The sequence below is a fragment of the Bos indicus x Bos taurus genome, chromosome 7 (genome assembly GCF_003369695.1).
Source record: "Bos indicus x Bos taurus breed Angus x Brahman F1 hybrid chromosome 7, Bos_hybrid_MaternalHap_v2.0, whole genome shotgun sequence".
NCBI lineage: Eukaryota > Metazoa > Chordata > Mammalia > Artiodactyla > Bovidae > Bos > Bos indicus x Bos taurus.
In genome coordinates this window covers 58855503-58872788 of record NC_040082.1, presented here as the reverse complement: position 1 = coordinate 58872788, position 17286 = coordinate 58855503, and the positions used below count along the sequence as shown (strand labels likewise).

Sequence of the window (17286 nt, the reverse complement as noted above, 5' to 3'; positions counted from 1 at the left end):
CTGGGCATGTGGGATCTTCCTGAATCAGGGATTGAACCCATGTCTCCTGCTTTAGCAGGCAGATTCTTTACCTTTGAGCCTCCAGTGAGGCCCAGAATACTTCTGATTGGGATGAAAAAGTGAATGGGGAAATTTCACACTCTTTCAACTACCATATGATACCCATGTTATTGCTCAGCTTATCAGGGATCCAAATATTTGACAATAATTTAATAGAATGTGGAACTTGACCAAGTAAATTCATGTAAAATGTGCACTGAGTTCTTAGACACTGAAAACCCTGTATTTATGTTTGACTTTTATTTGGTGGGCTCCTTTTCATGGAGAGTTTATTTCTTCTAATTTAATGCTTTCATTATTCATTCTGTATTATGATTTAAAGTATTCACCATTTCTCTACATGCAAGAAATGGATAGTAGTGTTAATTTTTGTAAGTTTTGAAAATGATGCTGTGACAAGAATCATTGAGTTAACAAGACCCAGGCCCTGGCTTCAAGAAGTTGGTAGAAAAATAAAGATACCTGTCATACATAAATATGATCATCTTAGAAGGCTGAATATTATAACAGGTACAAGAAATGTAAATCACTCTGAGTGGATTGAACAGAAATAAATGCCTATTTTTCTTTTTGAAGAAGCCCTTCAAGAGGTATGATATTTTTAGCGGTTTGTAAATGGAAAAGTTTCCTTTGAGAGAATACTGAGTATAATAGGTATTCTTGGGAACAGAGGAACTTAAAGAAATGAGTACATACAAAATCCCAAATGTGCCTGGACATAGAGAATAGTCTGTTTTGGTTAAAACATATGATTCCCATAGGAAAGAGTATGCGATAAAGCAGGAAAAATAATGTGAGAAAAATTTCTTGGGTAATTTGAGTACTTCACTAAGAAATTTTGACTCACCTCTCATTATTTGAAAGCTATAAAAAATGTGAATCAATAGGAATAAAAGGTGTTTTTCACTAAGATGACTGCCAGGATTAAGAGAAGGATAAAGGAGTTGTGACAAGATGAAACAATAAGAAGCTATGGCAATAATTCAGGACAGCAATAATATTTAAAACCCATTTAGGCACAGGTAAAACTTGGAAAGCATTAGAATACAGATGTTAATTATTTTACTTGCATTGGGAACATAGGGGTGAAATATTTTTTTAAAAAAAACACCTCACTCTATTAAGTGGAAGTAAAAAGGATAAAACACCACAAGCTTGATTAAAGTCTGCTTTCTTAAGAAAAGAATGTGGATTATTTCCTTATATTCCTTGCTTCCCCAAACAAACAACCTTTCTAAGTTTTTCTTCCATTAGATTCTTGAGATCCTGCGTCCCTAGAGAGACCAGGAATTTTCTTAAAATAAATTGAATTTTATTTCAGAAAAATTGAATTTTCTGAACTGTGAACTAAGGATTTTAAAATTTAGTATTGCTAACATAATTCAATTTGTCATTAATATTTTTATCCTAATTTTAAACGTTTTGTAAAGAACATATTTTCAAGGCATGAGGAAGCCACAATTATGGTCATATTAAATATTAGGCACATAAATCTTCTAATAAGGCCTTAAGCAAGCATGAGAAATATGGTCCTACACTTTAAGAAAAATAAAGAAAAATTCAGAGGTTGAAATAAAACCTCGTGTCCTAATAATACAAAGCTGATTTTTTAATTCGTACTTACTATTTGGGCCACATGATGTCGCTCTTTACTGTGAAATTCTCTCAATTCAAGACAGAATTAAGTCACATTGGAAAGAGTCTCCACTCTGTTTTAATATTCGGAGGTTGAACAATGGCGAACACATCATGAAAATAAAGAGGGGATAAGAAGATTCCTCTAAATTTTGGAACAAGATACACTGATTGGAAGAAAATCCCAATAATTTGAGATGTACTCAAATCTAGGCGACTTGGGGAACCGGCAGCTATTGCTATTTTTTATAATTCTCTCGATCTGCAAGACAGCAAGTGGCCAGGTCCGCTACTCGGTCTTGGAAGAAGCCAAACACGGCACCTTCGTGGGCCGAATCGCCCAGGACCTGGGACTGGAGCTGGAGGAGCTGGTGCCGCGCCTGTTCCGGGTGGCGTCCAAAGGCCGCGGGGACCTTCTGGAGGTAAATCTGCAGAATGGCATTTTGTTTGTGAATTCTCGAATCGACCGAGAGGAGCTGTGCGGGCGGAGCGCGGAGTGCAGCATTCACTTGGAGGTGATCGTGGACCGGCCGCTGCAGGTGTTCCATGTGGAGGTGGAGGTGAAGGACATTAACGACAATCCTCCTGTGTTCCAGGGGACACAAAAGAATCTGTTTATCGCTGAATCCAGGCCGCTTGACTTTCGGTTTCCACTAGAGGGCGCCTCCGACGCAGATATCGGGGAGAACGCTCTGTTGACTTACAGGCTGAGCTCCAGTGAGTATTTCTTTCTGGAGGTACCAACCACCGACCAACAGGTAAAACCTCTCAGTCTTGTATTACGCAAACCTTTAGACAGGGAAGAATCTCCGGAACTTCATTTAGTGCTCACGGCCACTGACAGAGGCAAACCTGAGCTGACTGGCACCGTTCAGTTACTCATCAACGTGCTGGACGCCAATGACAACGCTCCAGTTTTTGATAGAACACTCTATGCTGTGAAATTAGCAGAAAATGTCCCTAATGGAACGTTGGTAATTAAACTTAACGCCTCAGATTTAGACGAAGGCTTGAATGCGGATATTATTTATTCATTCTCTAGTGACGCTTCTCCTGATATAAAATTTAAGTTCTACATAGACCCTGTAAGTGGGGAAATTACAGTTACAGGACACATCGATTTTGAAGAAAGAAAAACCTACAAAATTCGAGTAGAGGCGACTGATAAAGGTTACCTACCCTTGGCTGGTCACTGTACAGTTCTTGTGGAAGTTTTGGACGCTAATGACAATCCTCCAGTGTTGACAGTCACTTCCCTGTCCCTTCCTATCTCAGAGAATGCTCAGCCAGGCACAGTCATCACCTTGATTAACGTGTCTGACCGAGATTCTGGAGCAAATGGACAGGTGACCTGTTCTCTGACGCCTCATGTCCCCTTCAAGCTTGTGTCCACCTTCAAGAATTACTATTCGCTGGTCCTGGACAGTGCCTTGGATCGTGAGAGCGTAGCGAACTATGAAGTAGTAGTGACTGCGAGGGATGGGGGCTCGCCTTCGCTGTCGGCCACGGCCAGCGTGTCCGTGGAGGTGGCCGACGTGAACGACAATGCGCCCGCGTTCCCGCAGCCCGAGTACACGGTGTTCGTGAAGGAGAACAACCCGCCCGGCTGCCACATCTTCACCGTGTCGGCGCGAGACGCGGACGCTGAGGAGAACGCGCTGGTGTCGTACTCGCTGGTGGAGCGACGCGTGGGCGAGCGCGCGCTGTCGAGCTACGTGTCGGTGCACGCGGAGAGCGGCAAGGTGTACGCGCTGCAGCCGCTGGACCACGAGGAGCTGGAGCTGCTGCAGTTCCAGGTGAGCGCGCGCGACGCGGGCGTGCCGCCCCTAGGCAGCAACGTGACGCTGCAGGTATTCGTGCTGGACGAGAACGACAACGCGCCCGCGCTGCTCCCGCCCGGGTCTGGCGGAGGACCCAGCGCGGTGAGCCAGGTGGTGTCGAGGTCCGTGGGCGCGGGCCACGTGGTGGCGAAGGTGCGCGCGGTGGACTCTGACTCGGGCTACAACGCGTGGCTGTCGTACGAGCTGCAGCTGGCGGCAGGTGGCACACGCAGCCCGTTCCGCGTGGGGCTGTACACCGGCGAGATCAGCACGACGCGCGCCCTGGACGAGGCGGACGCGCCGCGCCAGCGCCTGCTGGTGCTGGTGAAGGACCACGGCGAGCCGGCGCTGACGGCCACGGCCACCGTGCTGCTGTCGCTGGAGGACAGCGGCCAGGCGCCCAAGGCCTCTTCGCGGGCGTTGTCTGGTGCAGCCGGCGCAGAGACGGCGTTAGTGGATGTGAACGTGTACCTGATCATCGCCATCTGCTCGGTGTCCAGCCTGTTGGTGCTCACGCTGCTGCTGTACACGGCGCTGCGGTGCTCGGCGCCGCCCAGCGAGGGCGCGTGCGGGCCCGTGAAGCCCAGGCTGGTGTGCTCCAGCGCGATGGGGAGCTGGTCTTACTCGCAGGAGAGGCGACAGAGGGTGTGCTCTGGGGAGGGGCCGCCCAAGACCGACCTCATGGCCTTCAGCCCCAGCCTGCCTCCATTCCCAGGTGCTGAAGCCATAGGCAAACAGCAAGACTTAAATGTTGATCATTGCACGGAAGTAAGTCTATTTACATTTATATTATAATTATTTACAATGAAATTTCAAATTTACTTTAAAACTATTTCATATATTTTCTTTTTAAAATGTATTGCCAATTTCACAGTTCTATATTCAAACATTATTGTGGTTTATAAATATCTACAATTAATCGTTAGTTTCCCCAGATTTATTGAGAAATAGTTGTTGTATAACATTCCCCATAAGGTGTGCTGCTGCTAAGTCACTTCAGTCGTGTCCGACTCTGTGGGACCCCAGAGACGGCAGCCCACCAGGCTCCCCGGTCCCTGGGATTCTCCAGGCAAGAATGCTGGAGTGGGTTGCCATTTCCTTCTCCAATGCATGAAAGTGAAAAGTGAAAGTGAAGTCGCTCAGTCGTGTCCAACTCTTAGTGACCTCATGGACTGCAGACTACCATGCTCCTCCGTCCATGGGATTTTCCAGGCAAGAGTACTGGAGTGGGGTGCCATTGCCTTCTTCACCCATAAGGTGTAAAAGATGATAATTTTATATACATACATATAGTAAATTTAGTTGCAATTTCTCAGTGCTATCAGACATTATTAACTATTTCCCCAAGTTAGATTTCTGGTCAAATTAAAATTTTCCTTGGATGAATTTCTTATTGGATATGATTTTATCCTTTGTAATACCTCACTTTATGAACACTCAGAACATCCAGTGTATATGTATTCCTCCACATAGCATTTAATTTTCATAATTACATATTGTGTGTACTTTTTAACCTTCACATGGTATATTCTGATAATATTGAAGTATTTTTTGGTGATTAGTTTTAATTTACTCACTTAAGATCAGAGTCCATACATTTCATTTCATTTTCTTCTCTTTCTTACTGTTGGTATATAGATATACAGATATATCTACAACTCTATATGTACTATTTTCAACCCGGGTCTCCCATATTTGGGGTTATTCTTTACTGTGTAAGCCACCAGGGAAGCCTGTATTTATATAGAGTTTCTCTATTGGTATATCAAGCAGTTTAGTTATGTTGTTTTTCAGTTGCTAAGTCATGTGCAACTCTGCAACCTCATAAACTGCAGCACACCAGGCTTCCCTGTCCTTCATTATATCTGGGAGTTTGCTCTAACTCATGTCCATTGAGTCAGTGATGCTATCCAGCCATCTCATACTTTGTTGTCCCTTTCTCCTCTTGCCCTCAATCTTTCCCAGCATCAGGGTCTTTTCTAATGAGTCAGCTCTTTGGCTCTTCGCATCAGGTGCCCAAATATTGGAGCTTCAACATCAGTCCTTCCAATGAATATTCAGGGTTTATTTCCTTTAGGATTGACTGGTTTTATCTCCTTGCTGTCTAAGGGGTTCTCAAGAGTTTTCTCTAGCACCACAATTTGAAAGCATCAATTCTTCCACATTCAGCCTTCTTCATGGTCCAACTCTCACATGCATACATGACTACTGAGAAAACCATAGCTTTGATTATCTGGACCTTTGTTGGCAAAGTGACATCTTTGCTTTTTAAGACACTGTCTAGCTTTGTAATAGCTTTCCTTCCAAGGAGCAAGTGTCTTTTAGTTTAATGGCTGCAGTCACCATCCACAGTGAATTTGGAGCCCAAGAAAATAAAATCTGTCACTATTTCCACATGGCTATTTGCCATGAAGTGATGGAACAGGATGCCACGATCTTAGTTTTTTGAATGTTGAGTTTCAAGCCAGCCTTTTCACTCTCCACTTTCACCCTCATCAAGAGGTTCTTTAGTTCCTCTTCGCTTTCTGTCATTAGAGTAATGTCGTCTGCATATCTGACTTTAGTTAACAGTTCAGTTCAGTTCAGTTCAGTCGCTCAGTCGTGTCTGACTCTTTGTGACCCCATGAATCACAGTACATCAGGCCTCCCCGTCTATCACCGACTCCCGGAGTTCACTCAGACTTACGTCCATTGAGTCAGTGATGCCGTCCAGCCATCTCATCCTCTGTCGTCCCCTTCTCCTCCTGCCCCCAATCCCTCCCAGCATCAGAGTCTTTTCCAATGAGTCAACTCTTCACACCAGGTGGCCAAAGTACTGGAGTTTCAGCTTTAGCATCATTCCTTCCAAAGAAATCCCAGGGCTGATCTCCTTCAGAAGGGACTGGTTGGATCTCCTTGTAGTCCAAGGGACTCTCAAGAGTCTTCTCCAACACCACACTTCAAAAGCATCAATTCTTCGGCGCTCAGCCTTCTTCACAGTCCAACTCTCACATCCATACATGACCACAGGAAAAACTATCGCCTTGACTAGATGGACCTTTGTTGGCAAAGAAATGTCTCTGCTTTTCAATATGCTATCTAGGTTGGACATAACTTTCCTTCCAAGGAGTAAGTGTCTTTTAATTTCATGGCTGCAGTCACCATCTGCAGTGATTTTGGAGCCCAGAAAAATAAAGTCTGACTCTGTTTCCACTGTTTCCCCATCTATTTCCCATGAAGTGATGGGACTGGACGCCATGATCTTCGTTTTCTGAATGTTGAGCTTTAAGCCAACTTTTTCACTCTCCTCTTTCACTTTCATCAAGAGGCTTTGTAGTTCCTCTTCACTTTCTGCCATAAGGGTGGTGTCATCTGCATATCTGAGGTTATTGATATTTCTCCCGGCAATCTTGATTCCAGCTTGTGCTTCTTCCAGCCCAGCGTTTCTCATGATGGACCCTGCATATAAGTTAAATAAGCAGGGTGACAATATACAGCCTTGACGGACTCCTTGTCCTATTTGGAACCAGTCTGTTGTTCCATGTCCAGTTCTAACTGTTGCTTCCTGACCTGCATACAGATTTCTCAAGAGGCAGGTCAGGTGGTCTGGTATTCCCATCTCTTTCAGAATTTTCCACAGTTTATTGTGATCCACAGAGTCAAAGGCTTTGGCATAGTCAATAAAGCAGAAGTAGATGTTTTTCTGGAACTCTCTTGCTTTTTTGATGATCCAGCGGATGTTGGCAATTTGATCTCTGGTTCCTCTGCCTTTTCTAAATCCAGCTTGAACCTCAGGAAGTTCACGGTTCACATATTGCTGAAGCCTGGCTTGGAGAATTTTGAGCATTACTTTATTAGCATGTGAGAAGGTAGTTTGAGCATTCTTGGGCATTGCCTTTCTTTGGCATTGGAATGAAAACTGAACTTTTCCAGTCCTGTGGCCACTGCTGAGTTTTCCAAATTTGCTGGCATATTGAGTGCAGCACTTTCACAGTATCATCTTTCAGGATTTGGAATAGCTCAACTGGAATTCCATCACCTCCACTAGCTTTGTTTGTAGTGATGCTTTCTAAGGCCCACTTGACTTCACATTCCAGGATGTATGGCTCTAGGTCAGTGATCATACCATCGTGATTATCTGGGACATGAAGATCTTTTTTGTACAGTTCTTCTGTGTATTCTTGCCACCTCTTCTTGATATCTTCTGCTTCTGTTAGGTCCATACCATTTCTGTCCTTTATCAAGCCCATCTTGCATGAAATGTTCCCTTGGTATCTCTTTAGTTATAAAGAATAATAATTTCTTCTCAAAATTTAAATGTTTTCATCCTATATTTATTATAGACCAGAAGTTATAAAAATAGGTAATACAAAACAGGAATAATAAAAATAGGAACTATCAGGTTATTCCTTGTAGGTCCAATGTTTAGAACTCAGTGCTTTCACTCCTGGAGACCCAAGTTTGTCAATCCCTAATAGGAGGAATAAGATTCTGCAAACTACTCAGCCAAACAAAGAAAAAATCCCCAAGGAGAAAATACACAAAAAACTCACAATACAATATCCTCTCAATACAATATCAAATAGATCGTTTTACCGTTTCAAGATATGTACTTTACTATCAGATAATTTTTGTCATGTCAATCATTTAATATGTTTTGAGGATGTAAGTATAGTAAATAATTGCTTTTAGACTGATAAAAATCTACTTAACTCTAATTATTAATATTGAATAAACTACTATCAGCCCTTTGTAGATGAGTTGGAGTAGTGTGGGAAAATATTTTGCATTGATTTTTATTTTCTATATGACTTAGAAAAATATTTTGAATAGAAGAAGTGTGTATTAATGCCATTCTTGGTGATCAACTGATAAATTTATAAATTTTCATTACATAGAATATGCAGATGTTGCTGCTGCTGCTGCAAAGTCACTTCAGTCGTGTCCGACTCTGTGCGACCCCATAGACGGCAGCCCACCAGGCTCCCCCGTCCCTGGGATTCTCCAGGCAAGAATGCTGGAGTGGGTTGCCATTTCCTTCTCCAATGCATGAAAGTGAAAAGTGAAAGTGAAGTCACTCAGTCATGTCCGACTCTTAGCGACCCCATAGACTGCAGCCTACCAGGCTCCTCCGCCCATGGGATTTTCCAGGCAAGAGTACTGGAGTGGGGTGCCATTGCCTTCTCCAATGCAGATGTTAGGACCCATTAATTCAAGTAAAGATTTTTAGTGTTATAGAGCAAAATTTTGAAAGTCCAAGAAGGTTTATTAGTTTGCCATTTCATTTTTTCATTATTTTGCTTCTTCTTGTCTTTTTAAAATATTTTTTCTTATAACTCTTTGACCTGCCTTGATGTTAATCAGACAGCCATAGATTTTGAGCATCTTCCTTTGGAGAAAATGGAGGAATTTAATGGAACAGAATGAAGGGTTTCTGGTATTCTCAATTCTTATAACTTGTTATTAACATATTTCTTCATCTTATTATCAGTTATGGTCAGCAATATAATAATTTGTGATCTCATGTTATTTCCTTTGATCAATTGTAAGTAATCTGAAATCAGTGTTATTTTGCAGTTTATTTTATATTTCTTACCATGCCATCACTGCCTATATTTGGTTATTAAAAGTACATGACATAAAAGGAATAATTAAATTTTAGTCTTCAACTTAAATGGCTGTGTATTGTTATATATGCTTATTTTTATTGTACTGCTTGAATCAAGTATGGAGTTTTAACCTTGTGAAAGTGATGGTACTCTTAGATTTCCTATTCCAAGCTTATCTGATTCTCAGGTATAACTTTAATCACTCAATTCTCCTCCTAAATGTTTATTTTTTAAAAATCCCTTAATTAGAAACAAAGACTGTTTCCACCACCTACCATTTACTTGACAACTCTCATAATTTCAATCATTTTAGTTCTGTGTTCCTCCAACTCTCTAATTGGTATTTGAATTTCAATTTGGAAGTATGCCTGTCACAAAGAGGGAGTCAAAATCTATATCTGTATTTTAATGTTTTTCACTATTTTATTAATGCAGAGCTTTTAGCTATTAAATATTTCTTAACTGAAAGGCACCAGAGCTCAGTTATTAAATACTGTGAACCCTGAAGCATCTTGTATCAAAATTTCATCTCTATGAATTTTTCTTCATATAACATTTATTAAAGCATCTGTTATTTCAATTCCTTGGTTTCACATCCTATGAATGATGAATGAGTTCTATTGCATAGAATTTTTGTATCAAATAAGTAAATACTTATAAAATTGCTTATAAAACTATGGCAAGTACTATGTGCATAAGAAAATCTGATTACTATTATTCAAAAGTACAAGGAGTTCATATTTGGAAATGGAAAAACTAAAATATTTGAAAGTCATTATGACCTTCCATATTACTCTTATGTAAAAATCGTCTTTTGTGAAGTTATTTTCAGATTAACCTAGAATGTCTCAATGCTTTGAATTCTTTGGGGTAGAATAAAAAATTCATCTAAAAGTCAGTTGTTACAGGTTTTGGAAAGTCCAATTAGCACTCTGGGTATAGAAAATCTTTTTGGATCTAGAAAGTTATTTAGATAAAACCTCCTTAGGGAAAGTCTAGACAATCTTGTGTGGACAGTGATGTATTTTTCCATGCTTATAAATTGCTTCAAATCAGAAGTCTGAGAATGTGTTTGAAATCTTTGTTCTTTTCCATTAGTAGTGCTTCCTTTTCCTTAAAAAGAAATACACAATATGTCTTATTGATGATTTAAAAATTAGTAGTACTTACGTCCTACTAACTAAGGAAGTAAGCCTTATATATAGAGTGTTATAGAATAACTTTTAAAATATAGCTATTTATCTTCATTAAACATTAATAGATCTTTAGAGGATCTTTAGAGATCTTTAGAGGATTCTAAGACCATGACATGCCAGAAACCACTGAATTATGAACACCCAGCCTCTGACTTTGAAAAGCTTGAGATAAAAAACACATGAGTCATACAAGTTAAAAGAAGATATTAAAACAGGTATAAAAGTGGGGCTGCAGTTGAAAGAAAATCATTCCTTGTTTGCATTTTTAAAGGAACACTTGGAAGGGTCATGGTGTTTTCAAACGAGTAAATTTCCCCTGAACACTTCTGTGAAGGAGAAAATTAAGCAAACTTGAAGACACCCACAGGCCTCAGTTGACTGGAAACTTGGAATAATCCATTTTGATGAAAACATATGGTTCACATAAAATAAAGGCAAAAAAGTGATATGAAAATATCTCTTAATTTTGAGTACTAGACTAAGTCACTTTGAGTAGTAGATTAAGAAATTTGGATTCTTCAGAAGTTAGTTGGGAGCTAGCAAAAGATTTTAAGCAAAGGAGTCAACATCGTATTTCAAAAGTTTGGATGGAAAGAAAATCTAGGAAGCTACTGCAATAATCAAGGATAACAGCATTAGGTAAAAATGTTTCTTAGCTTGCTATAGGAATATGAAAGAAAAGAAAGATATATAGAAGCATCAGTGGCACCATAAACTGATAATTTTTCCTCTACCAATTAAACTTTTAAAAAATTTATATTGGAGTATAGTTGACTTACACTTTTACTCTTGAGAGGCACTAAAATCTAGATGCGAGTAATCTATTTGCTGTTTGAAATGAGAGCAGAATTCACAAGTGAACTTTCCTTGTTAAGTAGATACTAAGAAGGAAGAATCCCAAGCATAGCTTCAAAACTGGAAACTGGCCTAAGTACTAAAGATGAACAAAAATGAAATTAAAATATATTATGAAAAGATAGAATATAAACTATATTGGGGATTTTAAAAAAATATTCATAAATATTAAGGCTTGGAAAAATTGAACTATATAGATATAGGCATGCAACACACTTATGGAAACAAGTTATATAATTTCTAATAAAAATATAAAATAGTATCTTGGTACACTATATAATAAAGCAAATTCTGTTCTCATTTTACATACATTCAATTCATAAAATTACTTAAGAAAATACTCAGTTAATTGCTCAATTTCCTAAATTATTTTTTCAGACATGTGAGAGTTTCTTTCTCAACGGTAGGGTTTCCTAGAGACCCTGGAAATAGTCACCAAAATCTTATAGCCAAAACCCTAAATCTATAAATGTGGAAGATCCTGAATTACAAGATGAAAGAATCTTCCACTTTAAAATTCCTGGTTGTTCGATCATTTTTATTTTTACTTCATTTCTGTGATTATTTTAAAATTGTGTGGAATGTTTTCTCAGATGACAAAAGTTCACAATTTTGGTTTATACTAAACTTTTAGAGGTACTTAATTTGCTAGAATGCCTCCAACAAGACTCAAATACTGTTCTCTATTTCATTAATGATTAAGAAAAAATTCAGAGAAGGAAGTAAAATTTCTTAGGATAAGGTAAAATGTTCAGCCATGGAGTATGTACTTACTTTTTGGGCCACGTGATGTCACTCTCCGCCGAGAAATTCTCTGATCCAAGGCGACAGCCATCTTTGAGGCTTAGGAAATATGCTAGAGTCTTTTATAGTTTCCTAGTGCAGAACGATGACGAACACAGCAGGATGGAACTGACGGAATCAGAAGATTTCCCTTAATATTGAGAAATTTTTCGCTAAGAAGAAATAAGCTCGACTATTTGAAATGCTGTGCGCAAGTCAAGGTAACCAAGGGAACCGGAATCTACTACTGTTGTTTGTCACCCTCGCAGCCTGGGAGACAGGGAGTGGCCAGGTTCGTTATTCAGTTATGGAGGAGGCCAAACACGGCACCTTCGTGGGCCACATCGCCCAGGACCTAAGGCTGGAGCTGCAAGAGCTGGTGCCCCGCTTGTTCCAGTTGGATTCCAAAGGTCTTGGGGACCTTCTGGAGGTAAATCTGCAGAATGGCATTTTGTTTGTGAATTCTCGGATCGACCGAGAGGAGCTGTGCGGGCGGAGCGCGGAGTGCAGCATCCACTTGGAGGTGATCGTGGACCGGCCGCTGCAGGTGTTCCATGTGGAGGTGGAGGTGAAGGACATTAACGACAATCCTCCTGTGTTCCAGGGGACACAAAAGAATCTGTTTATCGCTGAATCCAGGCCGCTTGACTTTCGGTTTCCACTAGAGGGCGCCTCCGACGCAGATATCGGGGAGAACGCTCTGTTGACTTACAGGCTGAGCTCCAGTGAGTATTTCTTTCTGGAGGTACCAACCACCGACCAACAGGTAAAACCTCTCAGTCTTGTATTACGCAAACCTTTAGACAGGGAAGAATCTCCGGAACTTCATTTAGTGCTCACGGCCACTGACAGAGGCAAACCTGAGCTGACTGGCACCGTTCAGTTACTCATCAACGTGCTGGACGCCAATGACAACGCTCCAGTTTTTGATAGAACACTCTATGCTGTGAAATTAGCAGAAAATGTCCCTAATGGAACGTTGGTAATTAAACTTAACGCCTCAGATTTAGACGAAGGCTTGAATGCGGATATTATTTATTCATTCTCTAGTGACGCTTCTCCTGATATAAAATTTAAGTTCTACATAGACCCTGTAAGTGGGGAAATTACAGTTACAGGACACATCGATTTTGAAGAAAGAAAAACCTACAAAATCCGAGTAGAGGCGACTGATAAAGGCTACCCACCCCTGACTGGTCACTGTACAGTTCTTGTGGAAGTTTTGGATGTTAATGACAATGCTCCTAAGTTGACTATCAAAACTCTCTGGCTCCCCATCAGAGAGGATGCACAGCTGGGGACAATCATCGCCCTGATCAGTGTGATTGACGGAGATGAAGGTGAAAATGGACAGGTGACCTGTTTTCTGACGCCTCATGTCCCCTTCAAGCTAGTGTCCACCTTCAAGAATTACTATTCGCTGGTCCTGGACAGTGCCTTGGATCGTGAGAGCGTAGCGAACTATGAAGTAGTAGTGACTGCGAGGGATGGGGGCTCGCCTTCGTTGTCGGCCACGGCCAGCGTGTCCGTGGAGGTGGCCGACGTGAACGACAATGCGCCCGCGTTCCCGCAGCCCGAGTACACGGTGTTCGTGAAGGAGAACAACCCGCCCGGCTGCCACATCTTCACCGTGTCGGCGTGGGACGCGGACGCGCAGGAGAACGCGCTGGTGTCCTACTCGCTGGTGGAGCGGCGGGTGGGCGAGCGCGCGCTGTCGAGCTTCGTGTCGGTGCACGCGGAGAGCGGCAAGGTGTACGCGCTGCAACCGCTGGACCACGAGGAGCTGGAGCTGCTGCAGTTCCAGGTGAGCGCGCGCGACGCGGGTGTGCCGCCCCTAGGCAGCAACGTAACGCTGCAGGTGTTCGTGCTGGACGAGAACGACAACGCGCCCGCGCTGCTCCCGCCCGGGTCTGGCGGAGGACCCAGCGCGCTGAGCCAGGTGGTGTCGAGGTCCATGGACGCGGGCCACGTGGTGGCGAAGGTGCGCGCGGTGGACGCGGATTCGGGCTACAACGCGTGGCTGTCGTACGAGCTGCAGCCGGCGGCGGGTGGCGCACGCAGCCCGTTCCGCGTGGGGCTGTACACCGGCGAGATCAGCACGACGCGTGCCCTGGACGAGGCGGACGCGCCGCGCCAGCGCCTGCTGGTGCTGGTGAAGGACCACGGCGAGCCGGCGCTGACGGCCACGGCCACCGTGCTGCTGTCGCTGGAGGACAGCGGCCAGGCGCCCAAGGCCTCTTCGCGGGCGTTGTCTGGTGCAGCCGGCGCAGAGACGGCGTTAGTGGATGTGAACGTGTACCTGATCATCGCCATCTGCTCGGTGTCCAGCCTGTTGGTGCTCACGCTGCTGCTGTACACGGCGCTGCGATGCTCGGCGCCGCCCAGCGAAGGCGTGTGTGGACCCCTGAAGCCCAGGCTGGTGTGCTCCAGCGCGATGGGGAGCTGGTCTTACTCGCAGGAGAGGCGACAGAGGGTGTGCTCTGGGGAGGGGCCGCCCAAGACCGACCTCATGGCCTTCAGCCCCAGCCTGCCTCCGTGTCCTGGATCTGTAGCCAATGATCCACAGGCTTCTTTGGACTCCTCTGGTAAGGTGGGTTATTCTAATATTTTATTTGTTCATTTTTGTATTCTGTCTTGAAAAATATCTTAATTATCTTCTAAGGTATATTAGAATAGTTTTCATCCATTTATCCTAGTTCTGCCAGAATGTTTAAATTTATTTGCAGAAAGTGAATACCTTTATTTATTTTTTTGAGTTTTTTTGTTTGTACTTTAATAGAGAATTATTATAAACCATGCACTAAACAGATATTTATTGGGACTGAATTCATTTTATTTAGAACCTGTTCTGGGAGTCATATTGAATTCCTGATCCATTGTTGCCGCCTTACCTGAAAACTATTAGGTGTAAACAAATTTAGTCGTTACACTTTATGTAAATGGAAACACCATTCTAAACTACGCATGGTACTGTAGTCTTAATTCTTTTGTTTTTAAGCAACCCAATAGCAGGTATAGTGAGTGGGCTTCCCTGGTAGCTCAGATGGTGAAGTCTGTCTGCAATGTTTGATCCCCTGGGTCGGGAAGATCCCCTGGAGGAGGAAATGATAACCCACTTTAGTACTCTTGCCTGGAAAATCCCGTGGACAGAAGAGCCTGGTAGGCTATAGTCCATGGGGTCTCAAAGAGTTGGACACGACTGAGCAACTTTACTTTTACTTTACTTTACTATAGCAGGTATATGAGTAACCGTGACCTTGTTAACTTTTTAGTTGTCTACCTTTTTGGAGACATGGTGGTCAGCAATAATTAGTATCTGTAACTTCAATGAGCACCTTCCTCTATGCCTAGAAAAGAGATGCTTTACTTTAGGAATCTCATTTTGAATGTAAGTGTTTCAAATATAACTCATTCCCTCTTGTTAAAAAAATTTTTTTTTACATTGTCTGACAATGTAGTTCACAAGAAAGTGTTGGTTAAGAATCTTTTCTACCACTTAGAAAATTTCCTGAAAGTCATGTTTTATCATTGAAAATACTTCCTGAAAAGTACTCTCTTTCCTCAAGAAGACTTTCTGCTTTTAAATTTTTTTCTGTTAGTGATATAATAATGCTCAAGCATTAAAATATATTCTACATTCTGCACTTTGAATTCTCTTGAAATTAACTGTATGGAACTTAAGCAGTTTAGAAGAGGATTTTTTTTTCTTTCAATAGTCCAAAAGACAGAAGTCTGTAGATGAGGTTGTGCACCTTTAAATTTATTACATGTTAAAGTTACAATTCTTGGATTGTGGATTGTGAGTTTCAAATTGGTGGTTCTCCATACTCTGGTTAGTCTGAACATTCATTTTCTTTTCTAATTTATATTTTAAAAACTTCCTTTATTCTTGCATTGTAGTTGTGTAATGCACCTTGTATTTCTACTCAGGGATTTTATTCTTTATTGTGTCAGGTGTTTTACAAGGTATTTCTTAATTAAAAATTCAGCAGAGGAAAATCAGAATGGCTTTGAGAGTAGAGCCACCATATAACCATAAATGTGCTAGTAAAATCTCTTAAAATAAAACACTTCAGTGCTTTTCTTTTTTCCAAAGAACACATTTGGTATATGCTACAAAGCAATCTGGAAAAGGTCAGTTTTCATTCCAATCCCAAAGAAAGGCAATGCCAAAGAATGCTCAAACTACCACACAATTGCACTCATCTCACATGCTAGTAAAGTAATGGTCAAAATTCTCCAAGCCAGGCTTCAGCAATATGTGAACCATGAACTTCCTGAGGTTCAAGCTGGTTTTAGAAAAGGCAGAGGAACCAGAGATCAAATTGCCAACATCTGCTGGATCATGGAAAAAACAAGAGAGTTCCAGAAAAACATCTACTTCTGCTTTATTGACTATGTCAAAGCCTTTGACTCTGTGGATCACAATAAACTGTGGAAAATTCTGAAAGAGATGGGAATACCAGACCACCTGACCTGCCTCTTGAGAAATCTGTATGCAGGTCAGGAAGCAACAGTTAGAACTGGACATGGAACAACAGACTGGTTCCAAATAGGACAAGGAGTCCGTCAAGGCTGTATATTGTCACCCTGCTTATTTAACTTATATGCAGGGTCCATCATGAGAAACGCTGGGCTGGAAGAAGCACAAGCTGGAATCAAGATTGCCGGGAGAAATATCAATAACCTCAGATATGCAGATGACACCACCCTTATGGCAGAAAGTGAAGAGGAACTACAAAGCCTCTTGATGAAAGTGAAAGAGGAGAGTGAAAAAGTTGGCTTAAAGCTCAACATTCAGAAAACGAAGATCATGGCGTCCAGTCCCATCACTTCATGGGAAATAGATGGGGAAACAGTGGAAACAGAGTCAGACTTTATTTTTCTGGGCTCCAAAATCACTGCAGATGGTGACTGCAGCCATGAAATTAAAAGACACTTACTCCTTGGAAGGAAAGTTATGTCCAACCTAGATAGCGTATTGAAAAGCAGAGACATTTCTTTGCCAACAAAGGTCCGTCTAGTCAAGGTGATAGTTTTTCCTGTGGTCATGTATGGATGTGAGAGTTGGACTGTGAAGAAGGCTGAGCGCCAAAGAATTGATGCTTCTGAAGTGTGGTGTTGGAGAAGACTCTTGAGAGTCCCTTGGACTGCAAGGAGATCCAACCAGTCCCTTCTGAAGGAGATCAGCCCTGGGATTTCTTTGGAAGGAATGATGCTAAAGCTGAAACTCCAGTACTTTGGCCACCTGGTGTGAAGAGTTGACTCATTGGAAAAGACTCTGATGCTGGGAGGGATTGGGGGCAGGAGGAGAAGGGGACGACAGAGAATGAGATGGCTGGATGGCAT

The 17286-nt window shown here is 42.1% G+C and overlaps 1 protein-coding gene across 8 annotated transcripts in view; it reads left to right on the top strand.

Moving 5' to 3' along the window:
• LOC113895258 (protocadherin alpha-C2) overlaps positions 1–17286 on the top strand; it is a 209969-nt gene that overhangs the window by 38704 nt on the left and 153979 nt on the right. The window contains exon 1 of one of the 8 annotated variants that reach the window (XM_027546230.1): positions 1685–4283. The exons of 6 other annotated variants lie outside the window; for them this stretch is intronic. In XM_027546230.1, the coding sequence (XP_027402031.1) occupies positions 1893–4283 (2391 nt within the window). In that variant the 5' untranslated portion in view covers positions 1685–1892. Of the gene's footprint in view, positions 1–1684; positions 4284–11779; positions 14528–17286 lie in introns of those variants that run through there. One more of the 8 variants, XM_027546232.1, reaches the window with a different exon arrangement.